General features: G+C 35.9%; 1 protein-coding gene across 2 annotated transcripts in view; it reads right to left on the bottom strand.

The window, feature by feature from the left end:
* Window positions 1-20,015, bottom strand: part of LOC127435058 (dedicator of cytokinesis protein 4-like) — a 149,984-nt gene that overhangs the window by 38,571 nt on the left and 91,398 nt on the right. For both annotated transcript variants that reach the window (XM_051688204.1, XM_051688205.1), the window contains exons 23-36: window positions 15,874-16,066; window positions 13,312-13,439; window positions 11,211-11,345; window positions 8,318-8,416; window positions 8,120-8,214; window positions 7,956-8,031; window positions 7,749-7,849; window positions 6,595-6,653; window positions 6,347-6,495; window positions 6,172-6,257; window positions 5,058-5,153; window positions 2,409-2,469; window positions 1,837-1,930; window positions 1,165-1,313 (exon numbers count right to left, since the gene is read on the bottom strand). In XM_051688204.1, the coding sequence (XP_051544164.1) occupies window positions 1,165-1,313; window positions 1,837-1,930; window positions 2,409-2,469; window positions 5,058-5,153; window positions 6,172-6,257; window positions 6,347-6,495; window positions 6,595-6,653; window positions 7,749-7,849; window positions 7,956-8,031; window positions 8,120-8,214; window positions 8,318-8,416; window positions 11,211-11,345; window positions 13,312-13,439; window positions 15,874-16,066 (1,521 nt within the window). The remainder of the gene's footprint in view (window positions 1-1,164; window positions 1,314-1,836; window positions 1,931-2,408; window positions 2,470-5,057; window positions 5,154-6,171; window positions 6,258-6,346; window positions 6,496-6,594; window positions 6,654-7,748; window positions 7,850-7,955; window positions 8,032-8,119; window positions 8,215-8,317; window positions 8,417-11,210; window positions 11,346-13,311; window positions 13,440-15,873; window positions 16,067-20,015) is intronic.

Genomic DNA, 20,015 nt, shown 5'->3' with positions numbered 1-20,015 from the left:
GCATTTTGTGTTTACTTGTGATATCTTTGACTAATATTTAAACTTGTTTGATGATCTGAAACATTTAAGCGTGACAAACATGCAAAAAAATAAGAAATCAGGAAGGGGGCAAACACTTTTTCACACCACTGTATATATATATATATATATATATATATATATATATATATATATATATATATATATATATATATATATATATACGCTTTATTTATTTAACTGTATTTGTAGCTGTGATGCGAAGCCATTGTATTGTTTTCTTTACTTCAAATGTCTATATTGTATTGTCTTAAAAAAAAAAAAAAAAAAAAAAAAAGGTTTGTTATATGTCATCTACCTTACCCAAATATAATTTTCAGGCATATATTTTTTTAAACTTGTGCTTTTCAGTCCTGTCGCTTTCCAAATCCACCAGTAACAGCAATAGATGACTCTAGTCATGAAGAAATTAGATAACAATTAAGGCACTGATTTTTATTCTCATCCTGTCCCTTGATTGTTTGATTGAGGCTACTGATTGCGTAAATACCATTTTGATTTGAAGGATAACTACTTGAAGTACAATCGCCCTCTGATAATTTGATAGGAGGCTAAGAGAAGCCATGTTAGGAGAAACAAAAGGGTCTAGCAAGATTCCTTCTCAGGAAACTGTATTATTTGTAAAAAAAAAAAAAGTACAATAAAAAATATATTTTCATAGCAATATCAGCATATCCATATTGCTTGTCCTTATTCCTCACCATTACATTTGAGTGGCTTTCACGAAATAAAAAAATAATTGAATTCTAACTAAATTTTGCTTCAACTGAAATTAAAATTAAGCTTTAACTATGTAGTTTTTTTCTAAATGCTTTATATGTTTTCCCTACATTGTCTGTTGAACCCTGTTATGCTGTGAAATTTCCCCCCTTTAAAAATAATGGTTTCATCTTTCTGACATCATATTCACGGGAGTGGCATATGATTTTTTGACATATGGATCAAACAGAGAAGGTTTCTCTGAAATCATTCCTTGAATGCTCAGTAACCTTTTCAAATTAAATGATATAAAATATGTTATTTAGCAAGGCATTAGCAGAAGTGGCACTGTTTCCTGACAGTGACCCTGAAAAGAGGAAGGGAGGCAGACAAACAGAGAGAAAGGCAGATGCCAAGAATTCAGACCTTTCCGCGGTCAAAGTTTTGTATGATGGTGAGGTGCAGGTATTCTTTCCTCTGCCACTCGCTCTGCATGGGATAACTCAGAAACTCCCTCAGCGGTCTCTCAGACCACTCCAACAGCTCATCATAGAGTAGAAGTGTGTATGAGGCCTCTACAGACACACAAACACAAAAGTAGGGTCACAGAAACATGCGCAGCATCTTGAGATCCAACCAAAAGTTTGGATGCACTTGACTGAATTTGTTTCTAATGATCTTAAAAACGATTTGATCTAAAAGACATATGCTTAAATGAGTCAAAATAGATTTATAGACAAATATAATTTATGAATTTCTCAATAAAACTTTTCTTTTAATAGTGTATTTTGCACACAAGTGTCCAGCAACCAATTCTACAATACAGCTTAAAATGCCTCCCCAGGTGGAACCTCATGAAGTTGATTGAAAGAATGCTCAGAGTGTACAAAGCTGTAATCTAGAGAAAAGGGTGCTACTTTGAAAAAGCTAACAGTTTTGATCATATTTTTGTCTCTGCATAATTCCCATACTTCCATTTGTGTCATTTCAAAGTTGAATGACTGTGTCATTATTCTAAAATGTTGAAAATAGTAATAGCTGCTGTACACCTTCCCTTCCCTCTGTAATAAAGCATCTGTCCATCCCATACAGGAATACCTGTGTAATTCTGGGCTTTCAGGTGCAGGTCATACAGTTTGTGAATGTAGCGGATGTACATCTCCTCTTTATTCAGCTCTGTTTTGTAAAAGTTCTGCATAAAAAGAGACAAAAAAAGAGAAAAAAGAGTGCTGGAGTGAAAAAATTAAGTGGTTTACTTACTTTTCAACGCTGTTAAACGGAATGATTTTTATTTTTTTTTCAACAAACACACACTCACACTCACACTTATGTTAGGCTGGTTGCTATGGATGAACTCATAAAAGATACACCAAGGAGGCTTAGAGAACGAATGCAGGAAATCGCTCCAGCACTGGACGGTCCACAATACAACCTTCAGCTTTGAAAAGGCTTTAGTGTTGCCCTCTTGTTTCCCTCGTGAATTAAAGAGCTAAATCACTTCCCTTGTTAACATGCAAGTCTTGAGCTAAGCACTGCTCATTCCATTCAAAAACCATCTAATCTAGAGTGTAAGAAACTAAGAACCGAAATGAAATGCAGAACAGTGAAATACTGCAGTCCCAACTACACTTACATGTACAGGGTGAATATAAATTGATAGAAAAACTTACCAGCAGATTGACTGTACAGCCAATCTTCTTTCCATCCACTTCCCCCATTTTCATACAGTCCCTGTAAGATATCAGTCATATTACAGTCTGTGCAGTGTCGGTGTTAGGGAGTAACTAACTAAAAGAGGCAAAAAATGCACAGATGCATCCTGACAATAAAAATTCAATGCATCAATTAAGGAATTTAGTGATCGATTAAAGTTACAATACTGTAACAATATATCCAATGTAATATACATTCATTTCTTATTGAAAATATTTGTTTAGCCAGTGAAAGTAAAACCTGGTGTACTGTTTTCATAAATATTAAAATACAGTGTAAATTGTCCCTTTAGTTACATTTGTGTACATGAATCGTCCCATGTTGCATTATATTGGGACCAAATTACCGACTTCATGTGTTACTGCAGAATTCAGTAAAGAACTGTAACTGAATCATTAATGTCTTCAATTCCAAGTAATGCAAATTAGATTTTTGTTTAGTTTTATTTGTAAGTAGTAATTAGTAAAACAATTTAGTGTATTAGTAGAATGTATTTCATGTAAATTGTATCATTTAGTAAATTATTGTGATTGAATCATTGTTTTCAATGACGTTTTCAATTGCAAGTTATACAAATTCATTTTCTGGTTTTATTTGTAAGAAGTATTTAGTTACATTTTTAGTGTAAAGTATTAAATGTAATTTGTATCATTTAGTAAAGAATTGTGACTGATTCATTGTTTTCAATACCTGGAAAATCACCTTGAGAGTAAGTGCTTGAGAGTAAAACTGATCATTTCCTCCATGTAATGAGTGTCCATCAAAGATGAGGCACACTCCACTTTCACTGAATATAGGGATGCTCCGATCCGATACCTGGATCGGTATCGGCTCCGATACTGACGTTTTTAAACAGATCGGGTATCGGTCCGACAAGCCCGATACTGTGTGTTAGTCATGTTCGTTACTGTCAAGCTCAAAAAATGACATAAAAGAACCATTAAAACACAATTAAAGTAGTTCATATGACTCGTGCATTTTATTCAAAGCCACTTGAAGACGTGCGATAGCTCTGTGAATCACAAAAGGCTGTTTAATAAGTAAATATATAAAATGCACATGCAGCGCCAGCACTGTTTACACACACACTCGTGGCTATTTTTAGCCTTCATAGCAGTATAAGTCCAGATACAAGTTGAAAAAATATTATTCTTTTCTACCGATGACTTATACTGGAATTACTGTTAATTTTGCTGCTACATTATCCAGTATTCTAGTTAACAATAAAGTTTTTCTGAATACGCGATACATTTATAGTGAAATAATGTGTACTTAGAGGTTTGTGTTTCTTTACATATTAAAGAGTACACCCAATTCCACACAATAATGTAAAGATATTCTAAACTGATTATGCAAAAAAACAACACTGGTATCAGAAGAGAAAAGTGGTATCGGTGCATCCCTAATTGAATAATGTGTCTTAATATCCTTTTTGTTCTTTACAGTCAGATAAAAAAGTAAAAAGATATATTAATTTTAATCTCAAACAGCATGGATGCACATGGATGTTCACTTATCCGAAATGCATGTTTATCCCTTAAAGTGACAGTAACCTTTTTTAGCATTTCTTATACAAATGATATAAAGTCAATGTAATTACTTGGAAATTGGACACATTATTTATTATAACAGTGACAGTTCATATCATTAATATATATACAATTTTATGATATAATATTAATTCATATAATGCATAATTCTTGTATTTTTACAAAGTTACATTTTGATTATCATAACGATGACAAACAAATTATTAAAAGATCAAATCTACAGTTTAACATACTTTTTTCAGGACAGGTTTTGTTCAGTTCTATTGCTTGTTCTGCACCTGATCAGCCTGAATGCACCCCACTATTTTTGAAAGCTTATTTGTTTGTGATTTTTTTCTTATAGGGAAACTCTTATTATTTAAACTTTGAGCATTTATATCGTTTATTAAAGAACTTTATTTTAATGAGAAATCAATGTGCATTTTGCACAAACATTTTTTCAGAAAATAAAAATTCTGTAATATTATTATTATATCGAATAGAGATTATATTGAATCACATCGTAAATCGAACCGAATCACAAGATAACCATATCATCCCAACCCTAGTAATCGTGTGAAGTATTTAGTGTAAATTGTACAATTTAGTAAAGAACTGTAACCAAATAATTGTTTTCAAAGTTATATAAATAATTGTAGTCTTCTTTTATTTGCAAGTGGTAGTTAGTGTAATTTTTTTAGTGTAAAGTATTTCGTGTGCATTGCATAATTAAGTAAAGAATTGCAACTGAATCACTGTTTTCTATTCCAAGTTTTACAAATTATTTTTTGTTTTATTTCTTTAGTGTAAAACTGTGTACTCAAATTTGATGCCATCACCATAATTTCCTTTCAGATAAATACTGCTCCCTGACATTCTACGTATGATTATGTAATATGAAAGTTAATTAAAATATAATTAAAAGCTTCAATGTAATAAGTGTCTTTAGGTCAGTAACATGTAGTGTACTTAAATACTTATGTAACTACTGTAAATTAGAAATTGCTTATAGTTTGGTAGTTTCAAAGTCACTTCCCCAACACTGACATATACATGTGTATTTCTGCCCAGTGTTACCTGTAGTCCAGCAGTCTCTCCATCAGTCGTGTAACTGTGGCGATTAGTGATATACCGCTCTCTCGCCAAGTCTCTCTCTCGATCTTCTTCAACAGACTGACAGAAAACACAAACACAAGAGAACGAGTCATTCTTCTGCCCAGCACATTACCACATACACACCCAAACCTGTCCAGTAGAACAGTGATTAGTGCATCTTACCTAGGGTATGGACCAAATAGAGGAATTCTAGTCCAGGACAGCATAAACAAAACAAATTCAGATTAATACATTAATGTTAACAGCAGCCACTCACACTCCGTTACTGCGGTTAGTACGGTTAGTACGGGAAAACAGAAAGGATAGAGGGACAATTCATCCCCTGCTGTCGCATCAAGAGCCTTATATGTCCTTTTCATCAATAGAAATTCCTGTTTAACCTTTAAATCTAGCTGTTATTAAGTATAGGAAAAGGAAGTCCAATTGATATTGGACTATACTGACTTTATGATAACTTTCATTAGCAAGATTAACAAACATTCCATAATGATTAATATATCATTAGTTAATCTGCATTTAATAGTGAACACTGAAATAAATGTAAATTCTTTTACATTCAGATTTTAATGAACTACTGATCTGTTACTGATCAGCATTTTATAACGTGTGTTAAATAATTATTAAAAACATTATTATAAAGCGTTGTCTGGTACTTTTAGTGACCGCTTTAAGAGACAACAAAGATTGTTGAGGATGTGGCTTTTAAGTGGGCCATATATAGATATATACAGCCAAATAAAGATATAAAAAGCAAGCAAATGCACACACACACACACACACACACACACACACAGGTACACAAGCAAAAACACAAACATACAGTAAATGTACTTCTGGCCATAGGTTCAGGTAAGCCCAATCAGTAAGCTCACAGATGGATGAGATCTGACCAGCAGAAACACTTACCGTCAGTCAGACTAAGCATAAATAATATGAAAATATCTCCCTCCCTAAACACAAGATCAGCTCCAAACAAACCCCCTGAGGAACAGTAGGAACATAAATATGTTGCGACGACAACGATACGGCACTCTGATTGGCTGTGCAATCCTTTGGAGAGCTCTGTCTGACTCACATGCTGTTGAAGAGTTCTCTATACGTCTCGTCTCCTTTCCCCTCTGACATAAGACTGTCCAGCTTGTCTATAAGTTTCGCCTCCACCTAATATGAGCAATCATATTGTTATCATAAGCACCCAAACTCAGATGACTGCATGTCCCATAAAAGGTCAGTAGGGGGCGCTGTGTGACCTGTTTGAAGTTGCCACTTCTGCGCTGTTCCCAGTCCATCATGTCATGAAAGATCGGGATCATGACGTTCCTCAGGTCAGGTTGAGGTACTAGTGTCACCTCTAAGAATGGACCGATCATCGCTGGGATGAAATTGAACTTGTGCTCTCCTGCGTGACAAAGACAGACAGATAAGAGAAGCTTTAATTTCTCACATGCATGCTGGCTGAAAAGTTTGACTAAAGCTTTTGGATGTTTGTGAATCTCACCTAAATTCTGCCACATGCTGAATATCTCACATCCCATCATTACACGCATGTCTCCATACCTGCATGCAGACACAGTACGGATCATACACACTGACAGTTCAATAGGTTAAATCAATTAAAGTGTGTAACTTTTCAATAATAAAGTAATAGTTTACGCCAAAATGAAAATTCTGCCATTATTTACTCTATTACCTAATGTTGCTAAAAAAGACTTTCTTCTGTGGAACACAAAAGGAAAAAATGTGAAGTCTTGACATGCTTTCTGCCATATAATGAAAGTGAATACTGACTGTCTATTAAAGCTATTAAAGGTATTGTTCACCCAAAAAGTTTAATTCTCTCATGATTTACTCATCCTCATGTAATCCCAGATGTGTATGACTTTCTTTCTTCTGCAGAACACAAAAGAAGATTTTTAGAAAAATACCTCAGCACTGTAGGTCCATACAATGCAAGTGAATGGTGACCAGATCTTTGAAGCTCCAAAAATCACATAAAGACAGCATAAAAGTAATCCATACGACTCCAGTGGTTTAATATATGTCTCCTGAAGCGATGCAATCACTTTGGGTGAGAAACAGATCAAAATTTCAATCCTTTTTTACTATAAATCTCCACTTTCACTTTCAAAATATGAAAGTGAAAGTGGAGATTTGTAGTAAAAAAAGGACTTAAATATTAATCTGTTTCGCACCCACACCTATCATATCGCTTCTAAAGACACAGATTCTAAATACCACTGGAGTCATACGGATTACTTTTATTCTGCCTTTATATGCTTTTTAGAGCTTCAAAGGCCTGATCACCATTCACTTGCATTGTATGAACCTACAGAGCTTAGATATCATTATAAACATTTTTGTTTGTGTTCAGCAGAATAAAGAAAGTCATACACATATGGGATGGCATGAGGATGAGTAAATCATGAGCGAGTTTTCATTTTTGGGTGAACAATCCCTTTAAGCTCCAAAAAGGACCCCAAAAAAACCCGCCATAAAGTAGTCTAAACGACTCGTGCACTATATTCCAAGTATGCGCTGACTATGGTGCAATGCAATGTGAACGTCAATAACAAAGCTTGACAGACCGGTGTTACAATTAACTTTCATTATATGGCAAAAAGCTGTGTGAAATTTCTCATGTGTGACGCTCACTTTTCCAATATTTTCTTCCTCTTAGATGCAGAGAAGGTCTCTAGCTGAAGGCAAGGCTGGTTGATGAAGATGACAGACAGGCAGAAGTAGGAATCCCACATCTACATGGAAACAGAGAATTTAGATATTGTGCCATGGAGCAAGCCAACAGATCAACTGTTATGTTTCAGTGTCCATTAGAGACTGTGAATACAATTGAACTGAAACCTTATAGTCGAACTTGTCATTGAGGAAGTTTTTCCTTAAAGCGTCTGACAGGTAGAGCACAGTGGTGATGATGATGCTGTAAAGTATGAGGGAAGCTAGGTCACAATTTCATACTACATGTCAAAACAACATTGTGTAAAATTACGGTAGAATAAGCATCTGACTTGTTAGTGACAAGCCGCATGACCGTCCAGTCTTTGGGGAACATCTCTGGCCTTATTAGGATCCGAAACACTGTGAAAATGTGAAGGAGAAAATCCTGAAAGAGAGAAAAAGAGCTTGCTTTATTGTCAATGAAGTCGATAAAGTCAGAGTGAGATGTAATGGTGCTGGAATTAGGATGCATTCAGAACGTCTCTTACCCGCAGGTCATCTTTACTGGTGAACCTCTGCAGAAGCTGTTGGTAGTGTCGATCTTTCATGTGTCTCAAGAGAGCCAGAAGACACGACACAAACTCTCCCTAACAAACACACAAACACACACATTCAGAAGACCCACATGAAATTTGAAACACAACTCTAACATAGAATACAAAATACAGTTTATCGCACTTCAAAGGAGTTCTGAATAAGTGTTGTTTAAATGAAATGTCAAATTTAAAAGGCAAAAATAAAAAAATAAAACAAAGGCAAATATAGATAAATGAGGTAAATAAATGTAAATTACGGTAACACGTTTTAAAATAAAAAGGTTCAATTTGAATTTGTATTGACTAATTAGTAATACAAGTATAGTAATAGGTCAAAACTAATTTCAATGACATTGATAACCTAACTATGGAAGCCCATTTCCGCCACATAAAAAAAAAAAAAAAAAATTACAAAAAATGCTTTTTTAAAATCAAAATTATGAGATACAAGGTCAAATTTTATGATAAAAAGTCCTAATTATGAAATTAAAAAGTCATAATTATGAGATAAAAAGTAATTATGTTGAAATAAAAAGTCAAAATTATAAGACAAAGTAATTTCTTTGGAGATAAAAAGTCCTAAATATGAGATACTAAATTAAAATTATGAGACGCTAAGTCATAATTAGGAGATACTGTCATAATTTGAAGATAAAACATTTTTTAAGTCGTAATTATGAGATTAAAAATGTCAAACATTATGGAATAAAGTCAACATTATGAGATAATAATTCATAATTATGAGATGCCAAGTCATAATTATGAGATTAAAAAGTCAAAATTTTGAGATAAAAAGTCAAAATTATGAGATAAACCAATAATGAGATAAAAAATTCAAAACTGAGATACTAAATCATGATTATGAGATTATAAAGTCAGAATTTTGAGATAAAAAATCATCTCATAATCATGATTTAGTATCGCAAAATTATGACATTTTTTATCTCATAATTATGAATTTATCTAAAAAATTGTGATTTGTATCTCATAATTTTGCCTTAACCAAAGCACAATTGTTTTTCTATTTGGCAGAAATGGGCTTCCATACATCCCAAAGGTGCTGTCAATAAAGTGTAAACTGTATTTAACACAGAATATTCGTTTAAAACATGTTTATGTATTAAAATCCATTTCAATAAAATCCCATTTTCACCCACGATCAGTGTAGAAAATGGTAAATTTGCAGATCTGGTATGGTATGGCTCACATAAATACATTCTTAAACCTGCTTCTAAAACGAGAACACATCACAGAATATTTCACCCCCATACTGAACCGCCCCACAATACCCTTGATAAATCGCAGAGGTCTGTGTAAATATGGATGAGTAAATTGGTGTTGAAGGGCGGCAAGGCGAGGTTTGCATTTACAAAAACCTTCGAGCGCTGGGGAATTTGTCACGTCTACCAGGAGCATCTCTGCCAGAATTCACCTGCTGCTTGCGTGGATAGACTTTGAAGTGTAAACTGCTCTGACTGCTGGGCTTTAATTACTTCGCCCTGAGGCCATGTTTCTGTCTTTTTCTGACAGTTTTTAGCCTGTTTCACTTCTTTTCTCATCTCTCTGAAGTAGTCTTTTTTCTTTTCAACACCGTGTCTAAACTCGAAATGACCGACGATGTGTTGTGCCGGGCCAGCTTGAGACTGTCTACACGAGAAGCATTGAAACTACATGTTACATTAAAATTAAAATGATATCCTACTTCAATGGAAGTCAATTAGTATTAAAATAGACTGCATATTTTAGAATAGCAAAATAATTAAAAACACTTCAACAGGTCTTTTTCGTTAAACACAAACAGAGCAAATTTCTGTGTAAGCCATCCGTATATAAATTGTCCTATTGAATTTAATGTGATCTTTTACATACAACTGGATTTATGAATGACTAACACAGAAATTTGTTTGTGTTTCATGAATAAGGCCCAATGTTAGCATTGCCTCAACTGCGTATATTATGCATGGGTGTTTCTCCAACTTGGGGCAATTTCATGTCCCTGGGGTTTTTAATTAAAACTAAGATATTTTCATTTTTATTAATTTTTGTTTTATGAAGGTCACATTAAAACTGACTTAGAAACTTTTTACCAGGCCTTTGTCATTAATGTTTTGGTACTTTGTGTGAAATAAATAAATGTTACAAAAATTACGACTATCCCATAGTTGTGGTGTCATTTCCACCACACCAAACTATTTTGCCCCTAATAAAGCTTTTTCAAAAGTTGGTGTACTTGTAAGTCCACAAAAGTGTCAGTGAAGAGCATGCTTGAGCTGAAATATGAGACATGTGATGTTTGAAGAAAACAAAGAAAATTCTAGGTAAATATCACAATATCACTATCAAATATAACTAGTTTTATTAGGTGTCATTTCTAATCAAACTCTAATCTTGCCAAATTATGCAAAAAGTGTGAAAATCTTATGTAATTGTGTGTATTTTGGATACATAACATGTTAGCTATGAAATTAGCCTTAGCAAGACAAAGGAGTTTGACGTTTTGTTTCAAAAACATTCAAAATGTTATTTCCATCACTGTCATTTCCACAACTGAATTCTATTGAACACAATACAGATATTTGAGGTGTGGTGTCAATGACATAAGTCTCCTATGATGCATGTACATACATGACATTGTCATTAAACAAATTAAATTAGTGATAGAGTGAAATTCTTTTAAAGACACTTCTAAAAGTAAACACCCACATGGCGGGGGTGTCAATTTTCATTGGGGCTTTGTAGTTCTAGTTTAGTCATGTTGCGACGTGCAGCTCATATCCACTGTAAATACTGTGCTTTACTCTCCTTCCTCTCGCAGTCTCTCATCCAGCCTGTCTGTTACACTTACCGTAACGTCTTGAATCTGGGGGCGTAGTGTGGGCCCTGGCGGATGGGGTCGGTTAGCGACTTCCAGTATTGTCTGTAGTAACACACCCAAAACACTCTCCACAATCAGGTCTACCTCCTCGGATGCAGTCGACTCCTGCATTCACACAAACAAAGGGGAAGTGATTTTATGTATGACTCTATACATGGTCTGACATGGTGTTAATAGCGAAGAAGGTGAGACCGCCATGAAAGCTTGATCTGTCACTTCAGTTTAAGCAGGTGTAGGTCAAAAGGAGTGTGGCTGATGCATCTAGTTCTGATTGGCCTTCTCTGTGCATGAGACATGCAGTTTAGTTCCTTCAAGGTCAGAGCGGATGTCTACATTTAGATCAAGTGCTGGATCAGCATTTTCACAAGACAGCATCCTGTGGTCCTCTTCAAAGCAGAAGTCTATTCAAATTAGGAATGTGCAAAGCTACACCGGCGGCCAAAAATTTGGAATCATGTACAGATTTTGCTGTTTCGGAAGGAAATTGGTACTTGAATTCAACGAAGTGGCATTCAACTGACACATAGTATAGTCAGGACATTACTGATGTGAAAAACAGCACCATCACTATTTGAAAAAAGTCATTTTTGATCAAATCTAGACAGGCCTCATTTCCAGCAGCCATCACTCCAACACCTTATCCTTGAGTAATCATGCTAAATTGTTAATTTGGTACTAGAAAATCACTTGTCATTATATCAAACACAGTTGAAAGCTATTTGGTTCGTTAAATGAAGCTTAATATTGTCTTTGTGTTTGTTTTTGAGTTGCCACAGTATGCAATAGACTGGCATGTCTTAAGGTCAATATTAGGTCAAAAATGTCAACAAAAAAAGAAACAGTGAATCATTGTTTTGAGGAATGAAGGCTATACAATGCTTGAAATTGCCAAAAAACTGAAGATTTCATACAAAAGTGTACACTACAGTCTTCAAAGACAAAGGACAACTGGCTCTAACAAGGACAGAAAGAGATGTGGAAGACCAGATGTACAACTAAACAACAGGATAATTACATCAGAGTCTCTAGTTTGAGAAATAGACGCCTCACATGTCCTCAGCTGACAGCTTCATTGAATTCTACCCGCTCAACACCAGTTTCATGTACAACAGTAAAGAGAAGACTCAGGGGTGCAGGCCTTATGGGAAGAATTGCAAAGAAAAAGCCACTTTTGAACAGAAAAACAAAAAGAAAAGGTTAGAGTGGACAAAGAAACACAGACATTGGACAACAGATAATTGGAAAAGAGTGTTCTGGATCTAAACCACATTGAGCTTTTGTGGGATCAGCTAGACTGTAAGGTGCGTGAGAAGTGCCCGACAAGACAGCCACATCTATGGCAAGTGCTACAGGAAATGTGGGGTGAAATGTCACCTGCGTATCTGGACAAACTGACAGCTAGAATGCCAAGGATCTGCAAAGCTGTCATTGCTGCACATGGAGGATTTTTTATGAGAACTCTTTGAAGTAGTTTAAGAAGTTCTGAACATTTTTTTCAAATTGTAATAGTAATTTTTCATGTTATTAATGTCCTGACTATACATTGTGATCAGTTGAATGCCACTTTGGTGAATAAAAGTACCAATTTCTTTCCATAAGAGCAAAATCTGTACATTATTCCAAACTTTTGACTGCCAGTGTACATGTTTTCAAAATCGACTAAACATCGGGGTCATCTGAGCAACCATTCGGTCTTAAGGAAGCCCTGTATAATTATACTGGATTAGGGTTATGTTTCTTGACAAACATTCATCAAATAAACAGGATAAATAAACTTTTTATTGCACAAAACTATCACAAAAAACAGTGACTGATGAATTATGCATAATAATGGCAACCTACAGCAGGCAATTTGACAAAAAGTGTCTGACAAAAATCATGTTGAAATTTACTGTGAAAAAGATTATATGTTAAACGCATATATAACTTTTCTAGTAGCTCTATGTGACTCCTTTTTCAGATAATTACGTCACCTTCTGTCACACCGTCTCATCCCTTCATGCTGTTTCACCTCTACAGTTGGTGGCACATATTCAGAGGATTGTGTGAGGGTTATGTAAGGTGTCCTTACCGTGTCTTCCCTCTTGAGTAGAGAAAGCATGCAGGTGAGGATGTGAGCACACATGACGAGATCTTTCTGTTCCTGCATGTGAGCCTGCAGGACACGCAACACCACTGGCAGCAGGATACATCTAGACTCTAAAATGAACATAAACCGAGGTTTAAGTGTGCAGTTAACCTGCAGAAAACTAATTTGAGAAGCCATCCTGTGCATACACATCTATTAGGTTTAGATATGATCATCTTAGAGGTTGTGTTAACATAAAATTAATCTAATATCATTTTTCATTTATTTCGATCATTTAACGACTTAAAAATCATTGACAGATTACTCAAAATGCCGATATACTTCACACGAAATCAAAGAATGAACGGGTTTGATGTAACAAAATCTGGCCAAAAAGGTGGCGAATGTTTTTGCGTTCGTTCCGATGGTTCGTAACACCTCGTCTGGACGAACTTTTTCCAAAACTTCTAACCGGCTGCTAAACACCTTCTTACTGTTATTGATTCACGTCATCGATAGGTGTGACCTGGACCTCCACCTACTTTGAGACCAGTTCACAGCATTCATTTAGTTAAGATCAGTCAACATCTGCACACCGGCTTGCAGTTATTAGCGAGCTGGTGCACATTTACCTAAATCTGTACGATCGTTTGCGTAGAGATATTTTCCAAGAACATGTCATGCATTTTTTTTTGTTGAATTAGACTACAAAAGGAAATCTACTCAGATACTCTTGAGTGCCCATTCGCTCTTTTGTTTTATATGCTGCTTCAAGGGGCGTAAATTCCAGGGGGGATTGAATCAATAATCAAAACAAGCAAGTACAACCCCCCCACTATTTATACAATGATCAATAGAAACATGTAAAGTCTTCACACTGTAACCCATAATAAGGTATGCCTCTCTCTTTTGTCTGTATTCTTCCCATTAACACACTTTCATACACCAATCATTAGAGTAGTATCAGTGTCATCATAAATTACAACAGAGAGTAATCGGCACACATTATGGCAACATATAGCGTGCTAGTGCATTAGCGTCATGAATTCAGAATGTAAACAAGAAAAATTGCACATTTTCTACTGCATATATTACTTTTAATTACTTTCATTGAGAGGTTAAAAAAAAGCACCTTTTACTGATCTAGTGTGAATTCTACTCATAGAAAGAGGCATAAAGTCACTGATAACACATTTTAGTGTTGCATTAGCTTCTCGAGCATCCTCATACTGTATTTAAATGTACTTCTAAACACCTTCCACAGCGGAATGGCGGGTAATTGAATATTGGCAAACAGTGTACCGTTGCTCAGCTGTTTCGAACTTCTTTTTACCCCTGAACAAAGAACACAGAAGAACTTTCCGGAAGTTTATCGCGGCCTTTAGCCCACATCTCGTGCCGTGGATGAAAAAAAATGCAATTTGAATTTTAATGTGATATAAGAATGTTTTTTTCTTTGTTTCAGTGTTTTGTCTATTACCGGAAGATATGTAGAGACAAAGAGAATAAATTTATTACTTTCATTTCTTAGAAGTTGTGTAACTAAATATCAGTGTTTTGAAACAAGGTAGCAGAAAAAAAAAAGCAGAACCACCAAACTATCGGTATCGGAAGATGTTGTTCTAAACAACTGGATATCGAATCGGCACACACATTTTCTATCAGTGCATCCCTGATTATAAGATAACTAAAAGGAAGAAAATAAAGTTTAAAAGCACCCCTGTGAAAATAGACTGGGTGATAGAATTTGGGGAGAGAATCGAGAGATCCAAGTGTAGTCCATCGGAATAATTCATGGGATATTGTAAATTAGTTTTTATATTGAGGGAGCAGAATAAAAAAAGATGCCAAGGTCAAGCCAAGATCCTGCAACAAAGGCTTTATAAGATTAAAATAGCACAGAAGTTCTGACAGATCAATTGTTTTCCTATTGAAACTTGCACTAGACGAAAGTCGCGCCATGTCTTGATGATTTTACAGTGTCTCATGCAGGAGTGCCGCGTTTTTAGATGCTTTAAGAGGTTGCGATACAAATAATCATTATCTGTCATTTTGATGGAAGATTAAAGATACTAAAATCATGGATGACTGACAAGGGTGAGATAGGAGCAACAGAAAAGTTCTATTCATTAATTTGGTCAAGAAATTAAATTTGAAAAGTCAAAAGTTTAAATCGTTGCATCTATAATAAACATCACGGTTAATGTTCAGTACAATTTTTAGTATGAGTCTGATTTACTCTCTGTAATAGACCAATTTTTAAAGCACTTTTTAAATGTTTTTTTATTTTTTTTTTCAAGTTACCTTTAATTATTTTTTTATTTTTATTTTTCAGAATTTATTGCAAGATGATAATATTTCTCATGATTAAAAAAAAAAGTTATAAACAGAGGTTTTATTTATAAAGTGAACAAATATTATAGGCTTACTATATCTGTATCTGTACATATAAGCTTTTCAATAACAAAATATCCTGGCTTGGCCTGTGTTCCCCGAAGATTTTTTCCCATCTGGCCCACTTGTCGATCAAGTTGAATAGTGTATATTGTGTGTGTGTGTGTTTACCTGGGTTGGTGTAGATTTGGCTATCCATGGTTTTGGCGATGCAGTGCAGTTTGACGGCCTGCAGGGGGCAGTCTGCTTGGGACGCGGTGGGGAGGCTACCGAGAGTCTCACGCACAAATGTGGCCACTTCCCTTACAGTAAAAAGCTTCAGCAACTCACTGTACACAGCCGGGAATGACTGCAAAAACACTGCCTGTGGAATAGAATCATGGTCATGTGAAGCACAGAAAACATATGGAAGCATTTTCGAGACAAAAAGATTTTTAACAAATGATCAAGATCAATTCAATATTTCGTGGCTGTTATTTGGCTTTTTATGGGCAGAACTAAAACCAGTCGAGTCCTAGTCTCAAACTTAGCCTCGATGCTTCTTAGATTCCAACTTTTAGATGATTTCGAGTGGTCCTGGACCTCCTGTAGATGGAGGTGCTACAACAGATGTGGTTGGCTGCAATATGAACTGCCTTACATACAGGAACTGTATTATATGTCCATATTCTTAATCGGTGAGAGCAGCAAACCATGAATGGATGGAGAACAAGGCCAAACCCCATCATGTAATCCTGCTTTAAGGGGGCCAGTGTAGTGTTACATGGGGGAAGGGGGCACGAGGATTATGGGAGATTAAAACAGCTCTGGCCTGCATTCTATCACACCCTTTGTTCTGCTCTCTATGAAGATTAAAACATCCAAACAACAGTCAAGACCAACACAGGGGTAATGAGTCATGTGAGACAGTAGTCTTACATCTAAATACATATAAATTGTATTATTATACCTTTGTGGGCTATATAAATTTTTCAAGTTTGAAATAACACTATTTGAATAAATCTGGGTTATCTCAGCCTGAAGGGACAATTTTTACTTCTGCATCGATCCTGCTGCGTAGGCTACGCGTAGCTACGGCGATTACGGCATAGAGTACGCAGTAGCCCAACATGCACCTCTTCAAAAATGTAACTGCGTGTTGCGTCAACGCAGACCACAACAGCTTTGATAGGTGCACTTTGTAACCAGAGTCTGCCCCCCAGGATGATAACATGGATATCTGAGGTAGTGTCGCATTTTATCCAAGTTTATTTTAATATTTATGCATTATATTACATTGTATTTGGACTTGGTCACAAACGAGAGCATCTGCTATGTTTCGTTGCATATATATTAGCTCATATTCTAGACTTATAGATGTAGGCTATTCAGTGTACAAACATCTGTTCAAATGCAATGCTTTAACTCTCAGTGAGCGAACCCTTATTGTTATGTGGCAAAAAAAATCTGGCTCTGATTAAATAATAAATTACATCATCAGATAGTTACATATTAATGTAGTTAGCCCCTTTATGTTAGTAGCTTGAAGTGTAGCTAACTACTTTTTCAAATGAGTAGCTTTACTGTAGTTTAACTACTTTAAATAATGAGAAGCTACTAACAAAGTTTCAAAATAGCTTCCCTAACATAGGCTGGCTGTTTAAATGTCGCTTAGATGGTCTCTTCTAAACTAAATGGGAACTTCTTGGCTTAAATAAGATGCAGAGTGGACCAGACTTTATGTTGACGGTAAAACAATGTGATTTTATCAACTTGCCTTTTATTTACCGTCTTCCTTAGTGTTTCTTGTAATCTTTTATTATCTTGCATTTTTTTGTCTCACTTCCTTTTTTCTCATATTCATTTACAATGTTACTTTTTCTCTTTCTCAGTCTTTCATTAAACCCAAAGCAATTCCTTCTCTGGACGTATTCGCTTGTCTCTTTCAAAGGGGTTGTGTGGGCATCAGTGCTGCCGTGGACACTCTGAGACTCTTTGTAGAACACGGGCAAAACATCAAAACAAACTCACACCAAAAATGAACAAAAGCCAGTGTGACGGGCATCTGAGGGAGGGAGAAGAGAAGACGAAGACGTTCTCGCATTCAGCTCAGCAAAGCCGAATAAATCTGTAGGACACTTCAAATGCTTTGAAAAAAGAGAATATGTTCAAAACTGCCGTTGTATGACTCCATCACCACCATGAAATATGAATTATCCCACCTCTCAAGGGCAAAATGTCTGTTGAAATTAAATTAAGAGCATTTTTCTGGCAAATAAATGCTTAATACAGCACATTTGCCACGACAGACACCACAGACAGGCTATACAATGTCTCACAGTTTCAGAAGAAGCTTCAGGCCGAAGACTAACTAAATTAGCTGCTCCACTAGTCAGAATAATGGCTCAAAGGAGGACTGTTTTTCTAAAAAGACAAAAGGACTGATCTCCGTCTTTGTAGACTAAATTTCACTTTGAAAAATAGCATTTGGGTGCACATTACAGGCTAAAACTGTAGATCCAGAATGAAAAAAGAAACGAAACTATGGCATTTGAATATTTTGACAGTAGAAGGTAAACAACATTTTAAATTTTTTCTGAGGAAAATGTGTGATGTTTGCCTGTACAGAAGTTCCCAACATGATACAAGGCTGTCCAGAGAATTGCTATGTGGTTGCTAAGGTGTGTTGGTCACTAGATTTCCTCCTTCAATCTAAATCTAAGGTGTCAAGTCTGCTGAAAATAAAATAATTTTTAGTATATCATTTTTTATTATATTTATTTTAAATGTATTATATACAGTTGTGCTCAAAAGTTTGCATACCCTTGGAGAATTGTTAATATATGTACCATTTTTAAATAAAACATGAGGTTACAACAGAATGGCACAATCATAAAACAAAACATGGCAACAATGAAAAAAATGAAATGACCCCTGTTCAAAAGTCTTCATACCCTTAGTTCTTAATACTGTGTATTGCCCCCTTTAGCATCAATGACAGCATGCAGTCTTTTGTAATAGTTGTCTATGAGGACCCAAATTCTTGCAGGTGGTATAGCTGCCCATTCATCTTAGCAAAATGCCTCCAGGTCATGCAAAGTCTTTGGTCGTCTTGCATGAACCGCACGTTTGAGATCTCCCCAGAGTGGCTCGATTATATTAAGGTCAGGAGACTGTGATGGCCACTGCAGAACCTTCACCTTTTTCTGCTGTAACCACTGGAGGGTGAACTTGGCCTTATGCTTAGGATCATTGTCGTGCTGGAAAGTCCAAGACTGTCCCATGCGCAGCTTTCGTGCAGAAGAATGCAAATTCTCTGCCAGTATTTTCTGATAACATGCTGCATTCATCTTGCCATCAATTTTCACAAGATTCCCCGTGCCTTTAGAGCTCACACACCACCAAAACATCAGTGAGCCACCACCATGCTTCACAGTGGGGATGGTATTCTTTTCACTATAGGCCTTGTTGACCCCTCTCCAAACATAGCGCTTATGGTTGTGACTATAAAGCTCTATTTTGGTCTCATCACTCTAAATTATAGTGTGCCAGAAGCTGTGAGGCGTGTCAAGGTGTTGTCGGGCATATTGTAACCGGGCTTTTTTGTGGCATTGGCACAGTAAAGGCTTCTTTCTGGCAACTTGTCCATGCAGCTCATTTTTGTTCAAGTATCGTCATATTGTGCTCTTTGAAACAACCACACCGTCTTTTTCCAGAGCAGCCTGTATTTCTTCTGAGGTTACCTGTGGGTTTTTCTTTGTATCCCGATCAATCCTTCTGGCAGTTGTGGCTGAAATCTTTCTTGGTCTACCTGACCTTGGCTTGGTATCAAGAGATCCCCGAATTTTCCACTTCATAATAAGTGATTGAACAGTACTGACTGGCATTTTCAAGGCTTTGGATATCTTTTTATATCCTTTTCCATATTTATAAAGTTCCATTACCTTGTTACGCAGGTCTTTTGACAGGTCTTTTCTGCTCCCCATGGCTCAGTATCTAGCCTGCTCAGTGCATCCACGTGAGAGCTAAGAAACTCATTGACTATTTATAGACAGACACTAATTGCAATTTAAAAATGTACCTTTAATTGCCATTTAAACCTGTGTGTGTCACCTTGTGTGTCTGTAACAAGGCCAAACATTCAAGGGTATGTAAACTTTTGATCAGGGCCATTTGGGTGATTTCTATCATAATGATTTATAAAGGAGCCATACAACTATGTGATGATGGATGGCTTCATATGATCACTATCCTTAAAAAAAATATACTTTCAAAATCAATGCCAAAATTTCACAGTTTCTGCCAGGGTATGCAAACTTTTGAGCACAACTGTA

The sequence above is a fragment of the Myxocyprinus asiaticus genome, chromosome 45 (genome assembly GCF_019703515.2).
Source record: "Myxocyprinus asiaticus isolate MX2 ecotype Aquarium Trade chromosome 45, UBuf_Myxa_2, whole genome shotgun sequence".
In the NCBI taxonomy this organism is placed as follows: domain Eukaryota; kingdom Metazoa; phylum Chordata; class Actinopteri; order Cypriniformes; family Catostomidae; genus Myxocyprinus; species Myxocyprinus asiaticus.
The sequence above is the reverse complement of the archived record's forward strand: the minus strand, read 5'-3'. Positions and strand labels throughout refer to the sequence as shown.